The sequence below is a fragment of the Marmota marmota genome, unplaced genomic scaffold (assembly GCF_001458135.2).
Source record: "Marmota marmota marmota unplaced genomic scaffold, marMar, whole genome shotgun sequence".
In the NCBI taxonomy this organism is placed as follows: domain Eukaryota; kingdom Metazoa; phylum Chordata; class Mammalia; order Rodentia; family Sciuridae; genus Marmota; species Marmota marmota.
Window position 1 is genome coordinate 21,501,922 of NW_026000185.1, and position 24,312 is coordinate 21,526,233.

General features: G+C 48.7%; 3 protein-coding genes and 1 long non-coding RNA gene across 7 annotated transcripts; 2 read left to right on the plus strand and 2 right to left on the minus strand.

The window, feature by feature from the left end:
* The first annotated feature begins 85 nt into the window (after positions 1-85).
* Bckdk (branched chain keto acid dehydrogenase kinase) lies at positions 86-4,379 on the plus strand. 3 transcript variants are annotated; one of them, XM_015491347.2, is made up of 12 exons: positions 99-277; positions 829-1,194; positions 1,314-1,382; positions 1,468-1,578; positions 1,862-1,909; positions 1,991-2,110; positions 2,193-2,291; positions 2,495-2,568; positions 2,893-3,021; positions 3,101-3,190; positions 3,664-3,822; positions 3,923-4,379. In XM_015491347.2, exons 2-12 carry the CDS (start codon positions 1,000-1,002, stop codon positions 4,065-4,067), a joined length of 1,239 nt encoding a protein of 412 aa, XP_015346833.1. In that variant the 5' UTR covers positions 99-277; positions 829-999; the 3' UTR covers positions 4,068-4,379. The 3 variants fall into 3 exon arrangements, with proteins under 3 accessions (XP_048645788.1, XP_015346833.1, XP_015346834.1); XM_048789831.1 differs by lacking the exon at positions 3,923-4,379 and having other exon boundaries at positions 86-277; positions 3,664-3,826; XM_015491348.2 differs by lacking the exon at positions 99-277 and having other exon boundaries at positions 442-1,194.
* Positions 4,380-7,713: 3,334 nt separating this feature from the next.
* Positions 7,714-8,185, minus strand: LOC107146977. Its single transcript, XR_001504098.2, has 2 exons — positions 8,046-8,185; positions 7,714-7,974 (listed from the first exon to the last, which is right to left on the minus strand). It is a non-coding gene; the product is annotated as an uncharacterized LOC107146977 (long non-coding RNA).
* A 16-nt stretch (positions 8,186-8,201) lies between these two features.
* Kat8 (lysine acetyltransferase 8) lies at positions 8,202-20,164 on the plus strand. 2 transcript variants are annotated; one of them, XM_015491346.2, is made up of 11 exons: positions 8,203-8,461; positions 9,850-9,924; positions 10,002-10,177; positions 14,869-14,922; positions 15,019-15,183; positions 15,906-15,995; positions 18,779-18,919; positions 19,018-19,111; positions 19,196-19,346; positions 19,533-19,687; positions 19,997-20,164. In XM_015491346.2, exons 1-11 carry the CDS (start codon positions 8,251-8,253, stop codon positions 20,059-20,061), a joined length of 1,377 nt encoding a protein of 458 aa, XP_015346832.1. In that variant the 5' UTR covers positions 8,203-8,250; the 3' UTR covers positions 20,062-20,164. The 2 variants fall into 2 exon arrangements, with proteins under 2 accessions (XP_015346831.1, XP_015346832.1); XM_015491345.2 differs by having other exon boundaries at positions 8,202-8,461; positions 19,533-20,164.
* Positions 20,165-20,201: 37 nt separating this feature from the next.
* Positions 20,202-24,312, minus strand: Prss8 (serine protease 8). Its single transcript, XM_015491350.2, has 6 exons — positions 23,906-24,312; positions 23,642-23,659; positions 22,102-22,264; positions 21,579-21,850; positions 21,324-21,490; positions 20,202-21,193 (listed from the first exon to the last, which is right to left on the minus strand). Exons 1-6 carry the CDS (start codon positions 23,988-23,990, stop codon positions 20,870-20,872), a joined length of 1,029 nt encoding a protein of 342 aa, XP_015346836.1. The 5' UTR covers positions 23,991-24,312; the 3' UTR covers positions 20,202-20,869.

Below are 24,312 nucleotides of genomic sequence, written 5' to 3' on the forward strand. Positions count from 1 at the left end.
AGGGAGCCCATTTTATAAAGCAGAAAATAGAGTCCACAGGCCACAGGTAATTTCGGGAGGGAGCTCCATTTATCAAGTGGTCCGGAAACCGGGATGTAGCCAGAATGGACTGGAGCCCCCGCTGTGAGTCCTCAGCAGCAAACTACAACTCCCAGGAGGCATCGGGCGCCCACAGCCCACGCGACGTCGCAGCGGCAGAGGGCGCAGGCAGCTTGGGTAGCGGCGTTGGTCTACAGGGCGGTTCCGCTCGGACCCGGGCCCTGGCTCTAGCCCCGCAGTAAGTGGAATATTTGCATAGACCCTGCGGGCTAAGGCTGCGCAGCACGCGTCCACAGCCGCCACCATTTGCGCTGGAGTGCGCATGGGCGAGGGGCTGCCATCTACCATATGGGGGGGACCCGGGCCGAACCAAGAAACCTCGCTGAGGGGTAAACTCAGATGGGGACTCCCGGTCCGTAGCCTCTACGCAGCTGGCTCTCTGGCTCACAGTGCTGTGTCGCACGTACTCAGGCCTGGCTCCTGGGGCCCGGGTCTGACCGCGCTGAGTAGGGGTCAGCCCCGCCCCCTGTACCTGAGGAAGCCAGGGCGAGGTTTTGGGCTGGATGGGTTTGAGTTCTTCGCCTGACTCCCCAGACCATCAGGTAGAGCCTCAGATTGAATAGGACCTCCGGAAAGCAAGGTTGACTAGGCTTAACTTGTGTTTGGGGAGGTGACTGAAGGGCTGGCTAGAGATTGCTTAGGTTTGAGGATACCGGTGCTCATGTGGAGAAGTGGTGCAGGTCTTCTGAATTCGGATCCTTACAAGTCCACTTTACCCTGCTCTGGTAGATGGGAGATACTCTCCTGGGGCTGAGCTGGTCAGCATCCTCGACGGATCCTCACTCTTGAAGTCAGAGAAAGACCTCTGTCCACCCACACTGTTTGCCCCGTTTGGGGGTCGCCTCCATCTATTGGGTGCTCAGGCCTGGTAACAGACTAGTCCGACAAAAGAGCAGGACGATGATACTGGCGTCGGTGCTTGGGAGCAGCCCTCGGGCTGGGCCTTCACTTCGGCCTCTCTTGGGGCTGTCACTCTCCATACGGGCCCATTCTACATCCGCCACGGATACACACCATGTGGAGATGGCACGGGAGCGCTCCAAGACGGTCACTTCCTTCTACAATCAATCAGCCATCGATGTGGCAGCGGAGAAGGTGCGCAGTGCTGATGGTTAGCAGGGGTCAAGTGCTGGAGTAGGTGTTCAGGGAACGAGGAGCTATGTGGTGGGGAAGGGATGTTGGAGGTCCAGTGCTCAAGGTCCATCTATCTTCAGCCCTCAGTCCGCCTCACTCCGACCATGATGCTCTATTCTGGCCGCTCCCAGGATGGCAGTCACCTTCTGGTAAGATTCCTGATCCCTGTTTCCCCTTTGGCTCCTGGAGCTCAGGGCAGCCACTCAGGTCTTGGCCTTGTTTGCCCTCTTATAGAAAAGTGGCCGGTACCTGCAGCAGGAGCTACCAGTGAGGATTGCTCACCGCATCAAGGGCTTCCGCAGCCTTCCTTTTATCATTGGCTGCAACCCCACCATACTGCATGTGGTAAGGTAGACAGGATCTTTGATCAGTGTGCATACCACCCAAGGGTTCAGTAGGGAGCCTGGGGCCCAGAATGGCAGACTTGCCTGCTGTGTCAGGGCCATACAGGACTCAACCCAAGCCTTTGAAGGTAAAGCTACATATTGATAGAGGTTGGAAAGGTCACAGTGGGGGTTGGAACCATTTGAAGTGGGTTGGGTGGTGATCCAGATGGGCACGCATGGATGGCTGTTCTCTACCCAGTGCCGGTAGCAGCCCTGTGAATTCCCATACTTCTTCCTTGCAGCATGAGCTGTATATCCGTGCTTTCCAGAAGCTGACAGACTTCCCTCCGGTGAGGCTGGGCAGAGCAGGGCGGTAAGGGACTAAGACACCAGGGTTGGACCACCTGTGCTTATGAATCTGTGACCTGCAGATCAAAGACCAAGCAGATGAGGCCCAATACTGCCAGCTTGTGCGACAGCTGCTAGATGACCACAAAGATGTAGTGACCCTGTTAGCTGAAGGCCTGCGTGAGAGCCGAAAGCACATAGAGGTCAGTGGCAGCAAAGTAAGGGCCTAGCAAATTAAAGGCACTGGGAAAGAGCATGAGGTTTCAGAAGCCATGCTTTTTACAGGATGAAAAGCTCGTCCGCTACTTCTTGGACAAGACACTGACTTCAAGGCTTGGGATCCGCATGTTGGCCACTCATCATCTGGCGCTACACGAGGATAAGGTGGGGCTTTGGAACCTAAGACCTGCCTGGGAAGGTCAAGTGAGGAGAGGAAAATGAGCCAGGTCCCCCCTTGGGCTGGGAACCTAAGCCAAAGTCATGGGGGAGAGGCTTTGGGGCTGCTTTGGCATTCCAGAGTTGCAGGCATTTGGCCGCCAAGGTGGGGTTGGAGGTGTTGCTAGTCCTGACCTTCTTTCTCCTGCCAGCCCGACTTTGTTGGCATCATCTGTACTCGTCTCTCACCAAAGAAGATTATTGAAAAGTGGGTGGACTTTGCCAGGTGAGGCTAGAATGGCTGAAGGGATGGTTTCTTGGGGCAGGGAACTCTTAGTTCTGAGCCCTTGCCTGGGGCATCATCTAGGTTAGGGTTCTCAACCTTGGCACTGTTGACATTTTAAGCTAGATAATTCTTTGTAGTGGGGGGCTGTCCTATGCATGTTAAGATGTTTAGAAGGAACCCTTGCTTCTACTGACTTGATACCCCTGAGTTGTGAGGAGCAAAATTCTCTCCCCAGACTTCCATAGGTCCCTTGGGAGCAGACTAGTTTCCAGTTGAGAACCACTACTTTATGGGCTCCTATCTGAACCCTTTTCCTATCCACAGACGCCTGTGTGAGCATAAGTATGGCAATGCACCCCGAGTTCGCATCAATGGACATGTGGCTGCCCGTTTCCCCTTCATTCCTATGCCGTTAGACTATATCCTGCCCGAGCTGCTCAAGAATGCCATGAGGTGGGCAGGCTGGATCAACTGGGTGGGGCCAGATAGGAACTGTGGTGCCACCTCCTACTAATCTTTCCTTCCTGCATAGAGCCACAATGGAAAGCCACCTAGACACTCCCTACAACGTTCCAGATGTGGTCATCACCATTGCCAACAATGATATTGATCTCATCATCAGGTTTGTCCTGAGTGGGGTTGGGCTGGGTGGATGGGGGTTCCAGGCAGTTTACAGTTTTGCTGTAGAACCTTGAGCCAGTACCTGCCCCTCTTTGGGATTTGGACCCTGGTCAGAAAAGATATTATTTGGTTCTCAGATTGCCATGAACTGGATATTAATGGATCTACAGCCAGCTATGGTTCCCAGGACCTTGCCTCTATCAGTAACTGAGGGCCCTAGAATGGGGAAACCAGTCTTTGAGGCTGGGCTAAGAATAAATATCAAATCCGTTGAGAAGGTATAAGCAGGCAGTGGCCCAGGCAAAGGTGAGGATGGAGAACAGTTGGTTAAACAAACAAGGCCCAAGGGTCAAGGTGGACCACATTCCATATTGGGGTGTAAGGAACAGGAAATCAAATTTAGCACTCTTTCCTTGGGTGGTAGTAAGACCCTATCAAACCTGAGCTGAGCCCATGTTGTTGAAACCCTGCCAGAATTTCAGACCGGGGTGGAGGCATTGCTCACAAAGACTTGGATAGGGTCATGGACTACCACTTCACTACAGCTGAGGCCAGCACCCAGGACCCCCGAATCAGCCCACTCTTCGGCCACCTGGACATGCACAGTGGTGGCCAGTCAGGACCCATGCATGGGTGAGGCTCCCCCACCCGCCTCCACAACTGGGGATGGGGAACAACCCAAGGGAACTCAGGCCTCTGAAGCTCCCTATTCTATTTCCCTGCCTACCCCCAGCTTTGGCTTCGGGTTGCCCACATCACGGGCCTACGCCGAGTACCTCGGTGGTTCCCTGCAGCTGCAGTCCCTGCAGGGCATTGGCACAGATGTCTACCTGCGGCTCCGCCACATCGATGGCCGGGAGGAAAGCTTCCGAATCTGACTGTACAACCTTTGGCCTGCTTGCCTGCCCAAGCTGGGTCACACTCCTTGCCAGGACCTTTGGGTCAGGCAGGGTGACACTCTGCTCCACATACTGCTGCATCTTGGGTCTTAGGGCCCCAGACAAGACAGATGGACCTACATGGAACTGGGTGCCACTCCTTCTCAAGAGAGCTCACTACTTCCTTGCCCCCAGCCTTGAAGGGGAGGAAACAGGGACCTCTGAGGCCTCTAGCAACAGCTCTGTCATTCTTGTTCCTGGGGAACCCCTACTTTGACATGTTATTTGTTATTAAAGTTCACATTTTGAATGTCTTCTTGGGCCCTGTGTATGGGGAGGGTGGGCAAACTTTCATTTCTGTCCCCTTTCAGATTCCCTGAGTTCTTGGGTTTAACTGGTTCATGTCCCAGTTTCTAACTGTTCTGAAACCTGGTAGACAGGGGTACAATTGGCCCCAAGTCTCCTGGTTTGATTTGGCAGGAGTGAGGGCAGCTTAACCAAAGATTTTTCATTCATCTCATTTAACAAGTGTTTCTGGGTCCCAGCCAATTTTGAAGGCCTAGGTAAATGCAGAGTTCTGACTCTTCCCTTCATGGAAGTCACAGATTTTAGAGGTGAAGGTCACCAGACTGGGCAATCCCCAGAGCCACCTGATGCCTGTGCCTGAGTAAGGTTAAAAATACCACCTGCCAGCTGCATCTGTGGCTGCCAAGAAAGGAACACAAGGTTGTGTCCTGGCAGGCCTCAGCAGAGACTTGGTGCCCCACCACAGAGGAAGGTGGGGCCCTAGTAGCAAGGGTTAGGGACTTGGGAAAAAGGAAAGGACTCCAGATAACAAGAGGGCTCAGTGTTACACTTGAGGCAGAACTTCCTGTGAGAAGAGTAACTCCAGTGAAGTCTCAGTTGGGAGCATCCTACCTCCTTTGTCAGGGAAGAAAGGCCGGAGAGGCTGCCTGGTGGGACTGGGGAGAAGAGTTGGACCTCTTTCTCTTGCCTTCACATTTGAGCCCTGACAGCTAACTTCCTGAGGCTGTAGGCCTATATCATCTCCTACCCTACAGGGTGATGGAGCTGGGAGACTAAGGGGAGACAGCAAGTGGCAGCTGGTGGGAAACCACAATGCCTTGGTATGCTGAAATTCCTGCTGGCTGCAGAGCAAAAGGTAGAACTGGAGAGAGAGGCAGCAACCAAAAGGTGTAGGGCCTTGAAGCATAGGCTTTACCCTGGAGGCAGTAGGGATCCATTGGTGGGTTTTATGCTAGGAAGGGATGTTTTACTTTGGATTCCCTAAAAGCAGACCCTGAGAGGAGGATTTATGTCCAAGTGATTTGTAAAGAAAGTGTCTCCCAAAAGGGAGTAGGAGAGGCAGGAAAGAAGGGGAGAAACCGAGCAAGGATGTGATCTTGGGCTAAAGTCCAGGGCCAGTAAATTATGCCTTAAGGTAAAAGTAAGAGAGTTAAGCTCCACTCATTAATTCCTCCACTTGATAGTTAATGGTTAAAGTCTGTGTTGGGAAGTGGGGGTAGGAAAGAATTTAAACTTGGGTTGAAAATTGTTTTCAGCTTTTTCAGGCAAGACCTCAGACAGTTATCAAAGAGCCTCAGGTGCTAGCCTTTGGAAGGACAGTGCAGGTAATCTGGACATACAGAAATTTAAAAAATCTCAGGAACTGGGCTGGGTGCAGTGGCACATGCCTATAATCCCAGTGAGTTGAGGAGGCTGAGGCAAGAGGATCACAAGTTTAAGGCCTTTTTTAAAAAAAAACCAGGAATTGAACTTAGGGGCACTCAACCCCTGAGCCACATCCCCAGCCCTTTTTGTTTTTTATTTTGAGATAGGGTCTTCTAAGTTGCTTAGGGCCTTGCTAAATTGCTGAGGCTGGCTTTGAATTCACAATCCTCCTGCCTCAGTCTCTTGAGCCGCTGGGATTGCAGGCATGCGATAGTGTAAGGCCAGTCCTGACAATATGATGAGACCTGTCTCAAAAAATTAAAAGGGCTGGAGATGTAGCACAGTGGCAAAGTGGCCCTGGATTCAATCCCCAGTAACAAAACACATAAACAAATTGCAGCCCTACAAAGCTCCAGAAGGAACAGTCAGATTTGCATCATTAATGGCCATTGGATTGGAGGAAGCATGATGAAAAGGCTGATGCAGTGACCCTGATCAGAGATTTATAAAGCTTAGGCTAATCATTAACTAGAAAGAACGTCATCTGTAACTGAAGATGTCAGGTGAAGTATTAAGTGAGGCATCAGTGAGGTAACAATTCTAAAGATAGGTTGGAATGGGAGAGAGCATTATGACTTGGTTCTTCCCCAACCTGACCGTTATTTTTTATTTTGAGGCAGGGTCTCACTAAGTGGCTGAGGCTGGCTTTGAACTTGTGATCCTCCTGCCTCAGCCATCCAGGATTACAGGTGTGCACCACTGCACCTAGCAACTCCTTCCTGACTCATTTCTTCTGTTTATGCTGCCAGACACTGAACTCTTACTACACCCCCCAACTCCTTCATTTATTTCACAAAGGCTAAGTTAAAGCCATTCCCACTTCTGACCCTACAGACACCTCTTAGATTTTGCTTGTGCTGTAATCTCTGAGCCCCATCCTCAGGCCCCAAGAATTCTACTCTTCTAAGAATTGTTTTGAAGTCCAGTAACTAAATTTTGTATCCAGGAACTTTCAAAGGATGGCTAAAGAGAATGTTCACTGAGTACCTACTCTGCCTAGTACTATACATTGTTATATGAGCTACCTCACACAGGTTTAGTCTGCTTGCCTCATGACAGATGCCAATTAGTTGAGAGAAAATACCATTGTAAAGAACTTTTTTTCTAATAAGTTAGCTGGCTGGAAGATGATAGAGATTCTTATCCCTAAAGAGACATCTTGCCAGGAAGCCAATTTAGAGGCAGATCATATAGGAGATGGGTGATCACATACTGGGTAGGCACCTTTTCACAGGTGTAGGTTTATGGCCAAATCACCTAGTGTTTCTTAGTTCTGCAAATCTCAACAAACATCAGTAGCCGGTTGCAGTGGCACATGCCTGTAATCCCAGCAGCTTGGGAGGCGGAGACAGGAGGAATGTGAGTTCAAAGCCAGCCTCAGCAACTTAGTGGGGACCTCAAGCAAATCAGCAAGACTCCTGTCTCTAAATAAAATACAAAATAGGGCTGGGGATGTGGCTCAGTGGTCGAATGCCCTCTGATACTAAACAAAACAAGACAAAAGATCATTTTTTTCCCCTAAGGCTATTGTTATTTATTCATTTGCCCACATGTAGTTCCTGCCTATTATACAACGATCAGGCTAGAGAGGGTGGCCTTTCTGCGGATCACCACTAGGATAATAGTAGAAAAAATACTAATAACTGTGGAAGACCAGGGTCATGTGAAGCTAAATAAGCAGTCTGGCGCCAGATTAATGTTCAGCTTCATATACAGACAAGATGTTATGGTTTATATAGTTCTATATAGCTTAACCATACAGAGATATATACAAGCATGTATGTGTATATATCTATGTACACACATACACACATCGGTTTAAGTTTTGCCGATTCTCAGTGCATCTACATACTTGTCATATTACCCGAGGAGGTGCCAAACTCAAAAGATTCCTCAACTCATAGCCAAGACGCTGTTCATTGTATCCGCTGCCTTTATTTTGAAGCTACTTACTAACCCTGGAAACCCGTTCTTCCTCCACCTCAACTGTATCTTTTTCCCACCTTGAACAAGAGAAGCAGTCTCTTCAATCTTCAAATATGAGGTGGCCGGTACTAAGCCTGCGCAATTGAGCCGCGCAGTGGGGGACTGCTAATTCCAGACTTAATCCCGAAGCTCCGCAACCGAGGAGACCGTTCTGGCTTCGTCCCATTAGCGAGGGCAGCACCCCTGAAAACTGACACATTTTGGCAGCATTAGAGCCTTTTAAAAAATAACTTGAGTCATCACATTAGGAAAAACTGTCACCTCACAGAAAATCAGGAACTCAGGCCCACCCTCATCACGGGCCTACGGACAGCAGCAGCGCAGCAGAGCAGACCGCAGGAACCAATTAGTTTCTGCTACATCACAGACCCCACCTCCAGACGCGAGGCTCCGCCCCCACGCACGGCTGACCCGGAGCTAAAAATCCTACGCGGCGGTACACTGTGGGGTCACTTCCGCCACCGCCATGGCGGCACAGGGAGCTGCTGCAGCGGTTGCAGCAGCGACTTCGGGGGTCGTAGGGGAGAGCGAGCCCGGGCCCGGGGAGAATGCAGCGGTCGAGGGGACTGCCCCATCCCCGGGCCGCGTCTCTCCGCCGACGCCCGCGCGCGGCGAACCAGAAGTCACAGTGGAGATCGGAGAAACGTACCTGTGCCGGCGGCCAGATAGCACCTGGCGTGAGGGCGGGGCCCAGGGGCGGGCTGTGTGGTGGGCGTGACTTGAGAACTTACTCTCCTTAAAGCCTAGAGCCTGGGGGTTTTAGCTGTGGGGGGCGGGGCGGGGGCGGGGCTTTGAACTTATAGGTAAGAGGAGTCGGGGCTTTGAACTTATAGGTAAGAGGAGTTGCCTGGGTTGAGAAACCAGCCCAGTAATGGAGGCTGTCATTCTCTCATGATGCGTGTGCCTCCTACAAAGCCACTAAGGGTATATCGAAGATCTTAGTATATACAGAACTCCTGTTCCACTTACTTGCTAAATATTAACCTTCATTTTCTTTTCTTGCGAACTCTGCTTCCACTGGTCTCTTTTGCCTCTGTCTTTCCCTTCTGTCTTCCCCTGTAGTAAAGAGGACCTTCCAGAACACCTTTTCCTTTGTGGTCTATAATCTTCTGTCATCTTCAAAATAAACTCCTCCAACTTATTATTAGAGTGGCATTCATTTATGTGTCCTCTCTGGTTTCTAGCCACCCCAAAAAAGGCCATTGCTAGACCAGAACATGCTCTTGGCTCCAAAAACCATGTGCCTTTTAACACGCTGCTCTCTGTTTGGAATGTCTTCCCTTTCTCCTATCATTCTTTTAGCTTGTATCTTTTGTGATGCCATTCTTAACTGCCTTCAGGCAAAGTGAGTTGTTCCCATCTGTATGTTCCTTCTACATTCTTTTCATACTTCAGTCATGGAATAGGTAACATAATGTTGTAATCCTCTGTGGACTCCTCCCCCATCAAACTGGGAACTTCTGGAGGGCAAGATCTCTTGTGATTCAGTGTTGTGTCCAGCAAAAACACAGTGTAGGACCAAACACACAGTGGTTACTTTATTAATTGAATGTATGCTATTTGTGGGGCACTGCACTAAAAATTTTGGAGGCATTAACTCTGAGGTGGGCACTATTATTCCTATTTCCACGCGAAGAAACTGAGGCTCAGGAAGTCAAGACAACTTGCTCAGTTACACTTAGCTAGGAAATGGGGAGCAAGAATTATAAAACTCAGGTTGTGTTAATGCTGTGCCAGCCCTCATGTCCCCCAAACAAATGAATTACTGAGTGTATACAGTAAAATGAACATTGAAATTTGGAGTCAGAGCTAAACTCAGTTAAGTATCAGTTCTTATCACTTTCCAAATCTATGACCCTGGGTAAGCCTCATTTTTTTCCTCATCTGTAAAATAGGAATAACAGCTCCAACCTGGCTCACCTCAGGATCGTGAAGGGTATAAATGCAATGGTGGATGTGGACAGATGAATCTGGAAACAGCTAAAAACCTGAAAACTGCTCCACAATGTCTTGGATCCCTCTTGTTTTAACATTTCCTGACAATCCTAGCCTTTTTTCTTTACAGATTCTGCAGAAGTGATCCAGTCTCGAGTGAATGACCAGGAGGGCCGAGAGGAATTCTATGTACACTATGTGGGCTGTGAGTGCTTTGGGGCCTCTCGGCTTGGGTGGGAGGAGGAAGTGGCAGGACAGTACCTTCATGGCCTATCCTAACAGTTAACAGGCGACTGGACGAATGGGTAGATAAGAACCGGCTGGCACTGACCAAGACAGTGAAGGAAGCTGTACAGAAGAACTCGGAGAAGTACCTGAGTGAGCTGGCTGAGCAGCCTGAGCGCAAGATAACTCGAAACCAAAAGCGCAAGCATGATGAGATCAACCACGTACAGAAGGTCCGGGCCCCTCCCCTTCCCCAGGACTCCAGTGGCCCAGCTGCTTCTGCCAGCTCCCTTGGGCCTCTTGAGTTCCAGTGCCAAAACCACAGCTACTCCCATTTCTTAAGTTCTTTATAGTGAGTGTATCAGGAACTTCATCTGTCCAATTTACTCTTTATAGGTAGAAAACTGAGGCTCAGAAAGTGAAAGGGCTTGATTCCCACCTGACAGCAAGGAACTGGCACAGTTGGGCCTGGAAGTCAGACTTCCTGCTCCCTCTTTCGAGGCCTCCTGTGGCTGTGTCATATTAGACAGAACAACTTGATGTCTAAAGGGAAGTAGGAGAATGAATCATATTGGACACCTGCCTATTACAAAACACCATTCTAAATACATGTACAAGCTCATCAAATTCTTCCTGACAATTTACCACCACAGGAATAATTATTTCTTTCTGTAGATGAGGAAGCAGGCTCAGAGAGGTTAAGTAACATGCTCAAGGTCACACAGCTAGTAAAAAAAAAAGGGGCTGGAATTAGAATAATTATGCCATACATTGTTCTTTGAGCCAGAGTATTAGGTTTAAATATTTTACTACGTGATCTCACTGTTGTTTCACATTAACCCTTTGAGGTAAGCATTATTATTATACCCAGTGTACAGAAGAGGCACAGTTTAGAAACCCAGTTAGAAATTAGATCTGCTAACTAGATTGTCCTGCTTCAGAATCAAGTCCTTAACCATGGTTTGATACATACTAGAAACCCAGGTCATTTTCCTCCAAAACTTGGGTTTCTCTGTTTTTTTATTTTTCCCCACCAAGCTAGACTTGTCCCTGGGGGTTACTTTCCTTCCAGTCTGAGGCTCAGTTTGTGTGTGTCTTTCTTTCTCTGTGTGCGTGTGTGTTGTAGTAGTGGTAGTAGTAGTGGTGGTGGTGGTGGTGGTGGTAGTAGTAGTAGTAGTAGTAGTAGTACTGGGGATTTAACATGGGGCACTTTACCTCTGAGCTACATTCTTAGTCCTTTTTATTTTTTTATTTTGAGCCACGGTCTCCCTAAGTTGCCCAGGCTGACTCAAACTTGTGATCCTCCTGCCTCAGCCTCCCATGTTGCTAGCATTACAGGCGTGTGCCACCATGCCTGGCTGAGCCTCAGTTTCTTGACTTATAAAATGAGTACAAACAAGAGCAGGATTCATCAAGGTCTGATCAAGCAGTCATTAGTTTCAACCTTCAGTTTCATCTTTCTGAGCACTTATGTGCTTTGCAGTGACGTTTTTCAAACTGAAGGTCAATCTAGTAGTAGATTGTAAACTCAATTCAGTAGGTGTGGCTAGCATTAAATTTTTTTAAATGGAAGAAAGAAGTAGGCTAAGAGAAAATACCAGAGTTCCTTGCATGTTATTAAGGATGAGTATTGTTTCGAGAAGCTTTTGTTTCACATGTATATGTACATATACAAAAACATGTTGACGGGTTTATAGTGCCAACTACACCTCCTGGTATTGATTTGATGAAATTTAAAGTGCAGCCAGACCTGGTGATACATGCATTTGAGTAGACTGAGGCAGGAAGATCATAAGTTCAAAGCCAGTTTCAGCAATTTAGCGAAGCCCTAAGCAGCTTAGTGAGATCCTGTCTCAGAAAATAAAAGGACTGGGTATGTAGCTCAGTGGTTAAGCACCCCTGAGTTAAATCCCTGATGCTCCCCCCCCCCAACATAAAAAAAAAATTGAAGTTCCCTAACCTAGAAAACTCCTCCAGTTTAGGGTAGCACTATCCAATTGATTTCCTTTTATAATGGAAATATTCTACAGCTGTGCTCTTCAGTACTGGAGCTACCTTAGCTACATGTGGCTGTTGAATACTTAAAATATATTAGTATGACTAGGAGTTTTTTTGGGTGGTACTGGGGAATCAAACCCAAGGCCTTGCACATGGTAGGCCATGTGCTCAAACCTACCTCCCCAGCCCTTTTTAATTTATATATTTGTACTGGAGATATTATACCAAGGGCCTCTACCATTGAGCTATATATCTAGCCCTTTTTATTTTTTGGTACCAGGGATTGAACCCAGGGTTGCTTAACCACTGAGCCACATCCCTAGCCCTTTTTTAAATTTTTTAAAATTTTGAGTCTCACTAAATTGCTGAGGCTGGCTTTGAACTTGGGATCCTCCCTGGGATTATAGCCTGAATTTAAATATAAATAGTACACGTAGTGACTAGTGGCTACTCTGTTGGACAGTACAGGTCTAAGATCCTATTATTTCCCCAACTAATTTGCATTGGACAGAGATATATCTCTAAGCTGGCATCATTAGAGGGATAGAGGGCCAAGCTATGGTGATAGTGGTTAATAAACCTCAGCAACCTAGCAAGGCCCTAAGCACCTTAGCAAGACCCTGTCTCAAAAATAAAAGGGCTGGGGTTGTGGCCCAGTGGTTAAGTGTCCCTGGGTTCAATCCCCAGTAATCCCTGCCTCCCACCCTCCACCCCCACAAAAAAGGATGGGGTAATAAAATAATCAGCAAGTTAACAATTAGCAAGGTTTTTCAGAGCCTAATTAATGTTTAATTCTAAATAAATTGTAGCATTTAAGAAAAATAGTGTTTTTGTAGTTCTTTAATGCTATTGTAGAAGATTATGCTTTGTGAAAGTCAGGGAAATACATTTTAAAGAAACATGAGAAGGAATATCTTCCTTCAGTTTTGCAGTGGTCAGGCCTGAAATTGAACCAGAAACTTGGGCCCAACTCTGCTGAGTACTAATTTTGTGACCTTGGGCAAGGGACCTTCCCTCTTTGTGCCTCAGTTTCTTCTTTTGTATAATGAGGCTAGTAAACATTCTTGTTTCAAAGCTTCATTGTGAAGATTAAATGAAATAATGTTCATGGAGTATTTGACATTTAGAATGAATCGCAGCTAGTTAGTCTCCAAGGGTAAGTGACCTCACCTCTCCCTGCCTGTTTAAGACTCTGTGAAATTGGAAAAAGAATGTTCCATCAAAAGGCTGATTGAGTCCATATTGGCAAAATGCTTTGTAGAGGAGCATTCTAGGTAAACAATGGCTACTTTCTCAACTATGGAGCAGATTTACTCTGTTATAGGCCATAGGCCTTCAAGGGTCTCCCTTGTCAGGCTGTGCTTGGTTTGTCCTTCAGAGTTAGGCCTAGGAACAGGATATGCTTTGTGACATGACTTTTAGTCTCTGCTTTCTTTTTATTGGGGGGGATCAAAAACATATTGATCCTATCCCTGTTCATCTGGTGAGACTGGGCTGCAGTGGGGGGAGGTTTGTGGCAGGGCGCTTGGGATTGAACCCTGGAGTGCTTTACCACAAGCTACATCCCCAGCCATTTTTTTATTTTGAGACAGCATCTCACTAAATTGCTGAGGCCGGTCTCAAACTTGAGATCCTCCTGCTGCAACCCCTAAAGTCGCTGGATTACAGAGGTGCACCACCACACCTGGCTAGTTTTTGCTTTCTGGGGACTTAGAAAATAGGGGGAAACAAGGCAGGGAGAAGTTGGAGGGCTTGTGTTGACCACGTCTGACCTGGGAAGGAGGGGGTGTTAGAATATAGAAAAATCTAGTCAATAAATAAATAAATCAATCAAAGCCACATAAAAAAGAAAAAGAAAAATCTAGTCAAGCTTCCTGGAGGGGATGGGAAAGATGTTGGGCCTTGAAGGAGGAGGAAAAAAGAAATCACTGTAAAAACAATTACACATGATAGCCCACAAAGCCCTGCTCTGTCATGCACTCACCTGACTCAGGCCCTGCCAGATTGAGGAAGTGCTTTCTGGCAGCTTGAAGACGAGGAAGGGCATCCTCAAGGAAGTAATCTTGTGCAAAAGCATGAAGGCCAGAAAAAGGGCTGTTGATATCTGTAGGTTTGAGGGGCTGAAATAGGCAAGGAATCTAAGGAGAACTAGTTAATTGTTCAGACCTGAAATGGTGGCAGTGACTGTTTGGAGTGAGACAGGGAGGAGAATTCCAGAGAAGACCAATTCCAGAGATGTCAAGGAGGTAGAGTTGGCATCCACCCTATTAGGAATTGATCACCAATTGGATGCTAGACTTGAAAGGAGGGAGGAGTCCTAAGATCAGGCCTAGTTATTGGTCTTGAATAGTTGGGCCAATGGTGATGTTCCCAGTGGAAGGGAGATCTAGAAGGAGGAACACATTTGCTGAGAGGAATATTGAGGTTCTTTCTAGGCATCTGTAGGGAGGACCTTTGGGAACAGTCCCATGGACAGGAAGCTACTTGGGTCTGGTGTTTAGGAAAGATGTCCAAGTATATTGAGGAATCTGTGACAGTTCTTATTTTCTACTTGGAAGATGAGATCCATTATTTCATCTGAATCACAACTTTGGGATAGTTGGGTTGTCTCATTATACAACTTTCAGTCCTTTCAACCCAAGGACTGAAACCAGGCCTCCTGATCCTATCCCTGTTCATCTGCAAAAGTTCCAAACTCAGGTATCAGTGTCATCTGAGATGTGTGGGTAGGTGGGTAGCTAGGAGAGGAGGAGCTTAGACCACCCAGCTACAGAACCAAGTAAAAAAGCTGGTATCATGGTTATTATTGTCATTTAGGAGATGAGTCTTGAAGACGATAGGGAAGCATTGTGGGTTCTGGGACAGGGCAGGGACAGCCTGACCACCACCTCTATCCACCGTTGTCCACTTTTCTTTCCTTGCCCAGACTTATGCAGAGATGGACCCCACAACAGCAGCCTTGGAGAAGGAGCATGAGGCGGTAAGCAGGGTCAGGTCTCCTAACTGGGCACTCCCTTTCTTTGCTTCCTTGTCCTTGCTGAGCCACCTAGTGCCCCTATTCCTACCTTCTTTGCAGATCACCAAGGTGAAGTATGTGGACAAGATCCACATTGGGAACTATGAAATTGATGCCTGGTACTTCTCACCATTCCCTGAGGACTATGGGAAACAGCCCAAGCTCTGGCTCTGCGAGTATTGCCTCAAGTACATGAAATACGAGAAGAGTTACCGCTTCCATCTGGTGAGGCTGGGCTGCAGTGGGCAAAGAGGCAGGTGGGCATCAAGGTTGGGGGCAGTGAACTGAGCCTGAAGCATCAGGGAAGACAGGTCCAGAGAAGTCAAGTATAAGGAGGGGTTGCCTGAAGGGACCTGGATTCCAGGCCTGGCTTTGATGTTGCTGACATAGTGTGACCTTGGCCAGTTTTCTGCTTTTCTGTTGAATGTAAACAATAGTCTCTCAGATTCTTTGCCCTTTATTATGTTTACCAAGGCCAGCCCAGTACCAGGCTGCTCAGTGTAAAGGAGGAAACAGTCTGAGCAATTGAATGTTGGGGTGTGGACAGGTGGGAAGAGAGGGCCATACTAAAAGTGGGACGCTGTCATCACCAGCGTGGTGGAGTGTTTCCCAGAGCATGAAGTCTGAGGCAAATATATGTGGCTTAGGAAAACTTTGGTAATGGATGAATGACCTCTAGAACCAGGCCAAGAGAAGCTTAAAAGCAGATATTTGAGTGAAACTTGAGCAGGTTGTTAGTCTCTCTTTGCCTCAGTTTCTTCATCTGTGAAATAGGGTCTATCTCTAAGGTTGCTGGGGAGGATACAGCTAGAGTATTAAGCAGAGGGTTTACAAATGGGGAAACAAAGTGCAGAGACTTGCTCCAAGCCACACAGGTGGTGGGGTGGGAAGCACCTAGCAGAGAATTTATGGGTCTCAAGTCTGTGTTCCTTCATCTCTGTCCCCAGGGCCAGTGTCAGTGGCGGCAGCCGCCAGGGAAGGAGATTTATCGAAAGAACAACATTTCTGTGTATGAAGTAGATGGCAAAGATCATAAGGTGAGCTGGTGGCTCAGAGCCAGTGGGGAGGTAGGGAAAGCTCGGGACACAGCCTAGATGATTCTCACTGCCACTGCCAGGTACGGGCTAGCCTCAAGGTGCATGTCCATTGGGAATAGGACTGTGAAGTCTTACTTGGCCTGGCACCTGGCCTGTGGTTGGTGTGCAGTAAAACACATGTTCCCGTGATGCCAGCCTTGGGCCCATCTCCTTTCTGTCCCTGAGGATCTCTTTGATGGGGGTAGTTCAGGTTTGGGTAGTTCTAGAGCCCAGATTGGAGATTGTCTCGCCTGAGGCTGCTCTTAGACAGCTTTCTCTTTTGGTCTAAAGGAAAGGTGTTTGTTTTTGCCTGGGAGGGGACAGCTTTGTTTTGAGATTTCCTCCCTGAGAGCTCTGTGGCTAATGTTGGCTGTGTTCCTTGTTCTTAGCAGAATGACTTCAGTGGGGCAGGGAGTGGCCTTTAGGGCCTGCTCTCCATTGTTAAGAACATGGCCTTGGGGCTGGGGTTGAAGCTCAGTGGTAGAGCACTTGCCTAGCATGTGTGAGGCACTGAGTTCTATTGTCAGCACCTCATATAAATAAACCAACAAACAAATAAATAACAACTAAAAAAAAAAAAAAAGAACCCAGGGGATGGGATTGTGGCTCAGTAGTAGAGCTTGGGCCTTGCACGTGTGAGGCACTGGGTTCAATCCTCAGTACCACATAAAAATAAATAAAGGTATTGTGTCCATCTACAACTAAAAAATTATTAAAAAAAAAAAAAAAAAGAAAACTGGTCTTTGGCAGGGCATAGTGACACACACCTATAATCTGTTCCCAGCTGCTCAGGGGAGATTGAGGTAGGAGGATCACAAGTTCAAGGCCAGCCTGAGCATCTTAGAAATCTGTACTTCAAAATAAAACACATAAAGAGCTGGGGATATTGCTCAGTGGTCAACCTGGAAAAGTTTCTTCAAATGTCCCGGTTTCCCTTGGAAGGGCACTATAGTATGAGATGAAGAAGGCAGGCTTCAAATTGCCCTGTCACTTCCTGGTTGACCTTAGACAAGTTACTTAACTTTGTTTTGTTCCTGTTTCCTCATCCATAAGACAAGAGTCATAATTATTTGCCTAATCAGCTTGTTAGTGGAATGAATGAGACCACAAATGTCAAGTATGTAGCGCAGGTGCCTGGCATGTAGTTAGTAGATGCTTAGTAAACATGGGCCTTTGTTATTGTTGAGTAGTTGGGGAATACCTACACTGAGCCTGGCCCTGGCCTGCCTTGCTGAGCATTCATGGGTACAATGACAGAAAGGACTCCCACTGGAGGTGTGGTATACTTTCCAGCTCTACCCTCTGCCAACTTTGAGGCCTCACGCAAATGCTTCCCTTCCCAGAGCTTCCCTTTTCTCCTAAGACAAGTGGGACTAGCAAGGCTGGCTCACACAATCATTAGGTCAAATGAAAGAGCGGATTTGAAGAGGTGTCATAAACCAGAGAGTCCACTTAGGCCATGGCATGAAGCCAAACTCAAGGTCCCATTGTCCCTCCTGATGCTGGCGTGCGTGGGTCTTTGGGTCTTTGCCAAGGAGTCTAGTCAGGCTGAGGAGAGTGAGTGTGGACAGGCTGAGCTCAGGCTTTAGGTCAAGTGCAAGGGCCCTCCACTTTGTAGATAGTTACCAGCATCATGTCTAGATAGATGCTGGGGGCCCAGCTATGAACAAGACAGAACTCGCATACCAGGCAAATTCCTGTCCTGGCACTCACCAGCCATGGAACCATAGGCTAGCCTCAGTTTCCTATTCTGAAACAAGTTAATGTCTATAAAGATTGAGCCAGATTATACATGTAAAACACCTGGCCTATATTTAGCACTCAAAAGTGGTGAGTTAATGATTAATCCAGCTCTGCCATTAACTTGTTGAGTGCTAATGACTGACTTCTCAGTTTCCTTATTTATCAGAAATTGACTCTAAGACTCCTTCCAGTTGTTTTTTATTTGTTTGTTTTTGTTTTTTTGTACTGGGCATTTAACCCAGGGCCCTTTACCACTGAGCTACATCTCCAGGCTGTTTTTATTTTTTTGAGACAAGTCTCACTATGTTTAGGGCCTCCATAAGTTGCTGAAGCTGGCCTCGAACTTGATCCTTCTGCCTCAGCCTTTGGAGTTCCTTGGATTACAGGACTGCACCACCATGCCTGGGCTCTTTCCAGTTTTTTTTTTTTGGTATCAGAGTTTGAACCCAGGGGCACTTAACCACTAAGCCACATCCCTAGCCCTTATTTATTTATTTTTAATTTTTTTAGTCATAGTTGGACACAACACCTTTATTTATTTCTTTTTATGTGGTGCTGAGGCTCGAACCCAGAAGCTCGCATGTGCTAGGAGAGTGCTCTATTGCTGAGCCACAACCCTAGCCCCTCTAGCCCTTTATATTTATTATCTTGAGATAGGGTCTCGCTAAGTTTCTGAGGCTGGTTTTGAACTTGGTATCCCTTGCCTCAGCCTCCTGAGCTGCTAGGATTACACTATGCCTAGCTCTCCTTCCAGTTCTAAATACTACTCTTCTGGCCAGGTGCACACTTGTTGGGGAGGAGGCTGAGACAGGAGGATTGCAAGTTCAAGTCAGCCTCAGCCTACCAAATATGAGACTACAGGCATGCACCACTGCACCTGGCTACTGGCTTGCCCTTTGGAACCTGGCATGTACAGAACAACAAGGTGGCTGCTCATGCCCATGCTGGTTGGGGGAATTGTACTTGCTCTCTGAACCTGTTTCCCCTCCCCGACCCCTCAGATTTATTGTCAGAACCTGTGTCTACTGGCTAAGCTTTTCCTGGACCATAAGACATTGTACTTCGATGTGGAGCCTTTCGTCTTTTACATCTTGACTGAGGTGGACAGGCAAGGGGCCCACATTGTCGGCTACTTCTCTAAGGTGCTGAATGACTAAACCCAGGTTGGGGGAGGGTGGGAAGTATAAACTGGAGCAGGGGCTGAGCTTCTCCAAAGATCCTGAGCACCCATCCCCTGCAGGAGAAGGAGTCTCCAGATGGAAACAATGTGGCCTGCATCCTGACCCTGCCCCCCTACCAGCGCCGTGGCTATGGGAAGTTTCTCATTGCTTTCAGTGAGTGGCTCCTGTGGTGGTGGGGACAGAGAAGGGTTGCTAGGGTGGGCTGGATCCTCAGGATTCTTCTTCTCTTGTTATCAGGTTATGAGCTCTCCAAGCTAGAAAGCACAGTAGGATCCCCAGAGAAGCCACTCTCCGATTTGGGCAAACTGAGCTATCGCAGCTATTGGTCATGGGTCCTGCTAGAGATTCTGCGAGATTTCCGGGGCACACTGTCCATCAAGGACCTTAGGTGAGAGCCCTGGTCCCCAACCATGTTCAAGGCATGCTGCTGTCCACTGAGGACCTTGTAAGCAAGGCATCCTGGCATCCTCAAGGGAAAAGATTAGCCATAGATCCTGTCTCCTTGTCCCTTTTGCTATCCTAGGCAGACCCCATAAGACTTATCTCCATCATCTTCTCTAATGCTTTTCTGCAGTCAGATGACCAGTATCACCCAGAATGACATCATCAGCACTCTACAGTCCCTCAACATGGTCAAGTACTGGAAGGGCCAGCACGTGATCTGTGTCACACCCAAGCTGGTAGAGGAGCACCTCAAAAGTGCCCAGTATAAGAAACCACCCATCACAGGTGTGTGGGTGGGGGCTTGCATGTGTGTGTGTGTGTGTGTGTGTGGTGGGGGTAGGTATAAGGACTGCTAGAAACCAATTCCTCCTTTCTGTTGTCACAAGATCCCAAACCAGTCAAACCAGCTTCCAGGACAGAAGCCTGGGGCAGGCTACTCATTCCTGGGTTTCCCTGCCCCCTCCCCCAAACTCAGGCTGCCCTTTTGTTCTCTCCTGGAGGAGGTGAAACCTGGCTTGGGCCCAGAGCGGGAGCAGCCGGGTGTGAGCAGGCCTGGCCCAGAGGCCCTGCTTCTCATGCCTCTTCTCCCCACAGTGGACTCTGTCTGCCTCAAATGGGCCCCCCCAAAGCACAAGCAAGTCAAACTCTCCAAGAAGTGAGCAGCCAGTGCCCCTGCTGCTGGATCTGTGCCTCCTTGCCCCTAGCCTGTAAATATGTACAGACCTGTTTCGTCCATTTTTAATAAAGTAAATTCTGCTGGTGGCTTTCGTCTTTGGAAGTAGAATAAAGAGGCCAAGAGTTGACATTCCTTATTTCACTTCATTCACAGCCAGTTGTGCTCAAAACATTTTACTCCTTCTTGCTCCTTTTATCCCCCATCCCTGATCCCAAAGCCCCAGCCAGTTCCGGTGGGGGCTCAGTCCTCCGGAGTCCAGGATTCAGAGCTCAAGGGCAGCTTGGCAGCCAATGGGGCAAGATTGGGGCCTTTCCTGTCTCAAAGGCAAGCATGCCAGAAGACAGGAAGATGGCAAAGCAATGGGCTCATCAGGCAGGGAAGGTGGAGCACTAAAGCCTGAACTTCAGTGGGAGTCAGCTGGGTAGCTCCCAGTCTTCCCAAAACAGGTGGGAGTCAGGGCTCATTTTCATAGCTAAAGGTTCTTGGGAGCTCCATAGGAGCACAACCAATAAGCTGTGGATAGCTGGTGGAGGCAGCCAAAGGTTTTGGCCAGTACTACAGACTGTAAAACCTTTGATCATGGGTTTTAGTCCCAAAGAGCAAATCCAGAAGAATGGGTTCAAAGATCAGGATGGAACCCTGGTCTCACACAGTCTTGGGAGGAAGGTGTGGCCAAGCCAGACTCCAGGCCCAAAGGTCACAAGGGGCCAGGTTCTCTCCTGGGAACAGGCATATGTTCTTGGTGTACTGTGTCAGTCCTGCAAGCAGGGTCAGCTTCCAGAGTGGGTAGCTTAGAGCTCATGCCAAGAGCAGAAGAGGCCCAGGATCAAGCCCAGCGGCAGCAGGCGAATAGGCCCTAGCAAACTCTGTGCTGGGGCAGAATTGAAGGCTAGACTTTGGTTGCAGAGGTTGCCATCCGGCTGGGACTCTTGGATTTGGGGTACCACATGAGGCTGGAGTTCTGGCACTGTGGAGTGGATCCAGGAGGCATAGCTAGAAGTCAGAGTATACACACCAGGCCTGTTGGGGGCTCCACAGGCATCACCCCAGCTCACAATGCCGGCTAGGTACCAGAGGCCCTCCACAGGGCAGGAGAGTGGGCCTCCAGAATCACCCTGAGGAGAAAAACATACAACAGTTGTCAGGACCAGACTCTAGGCCTCCAGTCATCCATGCCAGCCCATCCAAACTTCACCTCCCAAGAGGCATTTGTCTCATCTCTTCTTCTGGGATCCCTGCACTTACTTGGCAGGCATCCTTGCCCCCATTCACATAACCAGCACACAGCATGTCCTGCTGGATAAAGTGAGGCTCTTCAGGCTTGGCATCAATGTTGTATAGGCAATTACATGTCTCACGACTGATCAGTGGCACTTCAAGTTGCTGCAGTGGCCTGGGGACCTGGAGACTCACTGTGAGGCAAAAGATGTTTACCTAGGGGCTCCTACCCTGAGTCAGGCTCCCCTCCATACCTCTAGGCATATAGTGCCCCCACCTTACCTGAGGGAGCCACATGGCCCCATCCAGTGACTGTACAATGGAGGCCATTAGGGAAGGAAGCATTGGCTGCAGGGAGGCAGATGGGCCGGATATTGCGGGAGAATGTGATGGGTTGATTGAGGCGGAGCAGTGCAATGTCGCCCTCTGAGCCTTCCTGTTGGTAGGTGGGGTAGGTGATGATCTTTTCCACTTTGCAGACCACCATATCGGAGCTGTAGGAGTCTAGCTGGTGGGCCCCCAGCTTTATCTCATAATCAGTGTGATCGTGTTCCCTGCATGCAGAGGAACAAAGGCTTGGGACCCTGATCACTGTTGTCTTAATGGGATCCTAACCCAGATTCTGGTGCCAGACAGCATTTTTAAAGCCCAATTTGTCCTGTGACCTCCAAACCTCCCTTCACCTCTGACTGGTCTTTCAGACTTTATTGATACCCAAATACCCTAACCTCTGACCTGGATTGACCTGCTTACGTTGATATCCAGACCATTTTCTACTCCCCACCCCGCCCCATCCAAGTAGTACCTGGGGAAGCAGTGAGCAGCTGACAGCACCCACTGCTCAGACACAAGAGACCCGCCACACACATGGACGCCATCATAGTAGATGCTGACCTGCCAGGGCCACTGACCAGGAGTTGCACTGCTACCACCTGTGATGCGTGCTTGAACAACTACACCACAGGGGACTGCCAGGGAGAAAGGGAAAGGGAGGTCAGGGCCTTCTAGGGCCTCCATGCCAGGTCCTTAGCCCTGCCATTCCAGGAGATCTGGTTTAGAGTTTGGGAAGTGGTTAAGTTCATGGTCAGCCACCACTTTGTCCCCGTGGTGGCTCCCCAGGTACGGGCACTTCTATTCCTTGCTATCGACTACCTGTTACCCAATTCAAGTCTCATGGTGATCTCCTTCCTCAAGCCTTCCTGCTTTCTATCTGTTCAACCCCTTAAAAATCTGAAGATTCTTTATAAAGCACAAATCTGGCCAAGTCACTCGGTTTCCAAAACCTTTTCATGGCTTAAGATACATTCCAGATCCTCCATGGCACTACCATCCTCTCCAGCCATCCTGGACATTTCAGTCACTTGTTTTCTGGATCTTTGCTGAAACCCTGAGAGCTGTCTATCATCTACCCAGGCTGGGAAGACATTCACAGTTGAGAGCCTTTCCCCTCCTTGCTCTGCTTGGCTGTGGAGATCATTCAAAGGGCAGCCTCTCTGTCACCTGTGCTGACCCTGCCAGCTGAGTCAGGCATTGCCTCTGTGCTCTTAGCTCTTAGGCCCCTGCCCAGGCTCAGTTGTTCTGGTGTCTATGATTCTTTCAATCACGGCAACCTGGGCATTCCTTAGGGACATTTCTATGTCCCCAATACTCAGCACAGTCCTGAGCACACAGTGAATATGGTTGAACAAATGAACAGAACTGGGATCCCATGATGTGAATAGCTAGTGTCTGGGAACAGACCAGCCCTTCCCAAACTAAGGCCCCAGTGTGGAGTTGGGCCCAGCTGCCCTTCACAGTCACTAGGAGCAGAGAAACTGCCAGCCAGACTCCTCTGCTCCTTCATAATCATGACAATAGCTAGTACTTAGGGAGTGTTCCAGAAGGCCCAGATGGGGCTTGCATTTCCTTTATCACCTAGAAAGCTCACTACCGCCCCTGGATATGGAGATAGCTCCATTTTAGAGGTAAAGGAATGTGGCCAGTAAATATGAAGCTGGGCCTGAAAACCAGTCTGACTCAAAGCCAGTGTGTGTACCTTCAAAAGACCCTGGATTTGTGTCCCTCAAAATGACCTTGAGTGCCCCACTTTTGGAGTCTGACATGGGTTTCAATAGAGTTCTACAACTCGCTGGCTGTATACCCTTAAACAAGTCACTGCTTCTCTGCATCTCAGATTTTTTAATCCATAAAGTGAAGGCTATATGCCCCACTCACAGAGCTATTGGGAGATTTAAGATACCGTGGTGAGACAGTCCAGTAGAGGGTCAGGCCCTCCTCAGACCCACTGGGGAATATGAAGCCATGTCCCCTTCCTTCCCCCTCTTCTATTTCCCAGAAAGCCTTACCTTCAGTCGGGTCAGCTCCTGGAGAAAAAAAGAAAGAGGGAGGGGTAAGCAGGAAACTCAGAGATCCAAGACCCATTAGCACCTGCCACTTCTTTGGAGGACTGGCCCCTTTCCTAGTAGAGCCAATACCAAAAGGAGAGGGAAGCCAGCTCCAGAGAGGCCTGGGATTCTCAAGCCCAGGATAAGGACTGTGCACCTAGGAAGGATTACGTTTGCTCCCTCTTAGGCATGATCCCTTCCCATGCCCCACTCACGTGTACTTACCCATCCCCGTTTGGAATAATCCAAGAAAAAGCAAAAAGGCCATAGCTTCCAGTTGCCCAGGTCCTGGGCCTGCCCTCTGGCCCATGGCCCAGGATGACAGCCCCTGGGGAAAACACCACGCACGAAAAGTAGGGCTGGTTTTGGCAGGATCTAAAACCAGGCTCAGAAGTAAGGAATCCCAGAATCCAGGTTGGGGAGGTGGATCAGGTGTCCAAGTCTGGCTTTTGAAACAGGGAGCAGCCAAAGTTGTGAGACGCCTGGGATTTCTGTGGTGGATGTGTCTCCGTCACAGCCTGGTCATGCAGAGACCGCTTCAGAGAGGTGCCTCCTTAGAGCAAGGCACCTGCCTGCTGGCCCCTCCTTTAGCCCCGCCTTCTTGGTTTAGCTCTGCTGGCTGTATTTGCCTC

Coding starts and splice junctions, on each gene's coding strand:
- Bckdk (XM_015491347.2), top strand. CDS start 1,000: ATGATACTGGCGTCGGTGCTTGGGAGCAGCCCTCGGGCTGGGCCTTCA. Junction 1,195..1,313: donor TCGATGTGGCAGCGGAGAAG/GTGCGCAGTGCT, acceptor ATCTATCTTCAG/CCCTCAGTCCGCCTCACTCC. Junction 2,111..2,192: donor AGAGCCGAAAGCACATAGAG/GTCAGTGGCAGC, acceptor TGCTTTTTACAG/GATGAAAAGCTCGTCCGCTA.
- Kat8 (XM_015491345.2), top strand. CDS start 8,251: ATGGCGGCACAGGGAGCTGCTGCAGCGGTTGCAGCAGCGACTTCGGGG. Junction 14,923..15,018: donor TGGAGAAGGAGCATGAGGCG/GTAAGCAGGGTC, acceptor CCTTCTTTGCAG/ATCACCAAGGTGAAGTATGT. Junction 15,996..18,778: donor TAGATGGCAAAGATCATAAG/GTGAGCTGGTGG, acceptor CCGACCCCTCAG/ATTTATTGTCAGAACCTGTG.
- Prss8 (XM_015491350.2), bottom strand. CDS start 23,990: ATGGGCCAGAGGGCAGGCCCAGGACCTGGGCAACTGGAAGCTATGGCC. Junction 21,851..22,101: donor GCTGCTCACTGCTTCCCCAG/GTACTACTTGGA, acceptor CTCTGCATGCAG/GGAACACGATCACACTGATT. Junction 21,194..21,323: donor GGGGCAAGGATGCCTGCCAA/GTAAGTGCAGGG, acceptor TTTTCTCCTCAG/GGTGATTCTGGAGGCCCACT.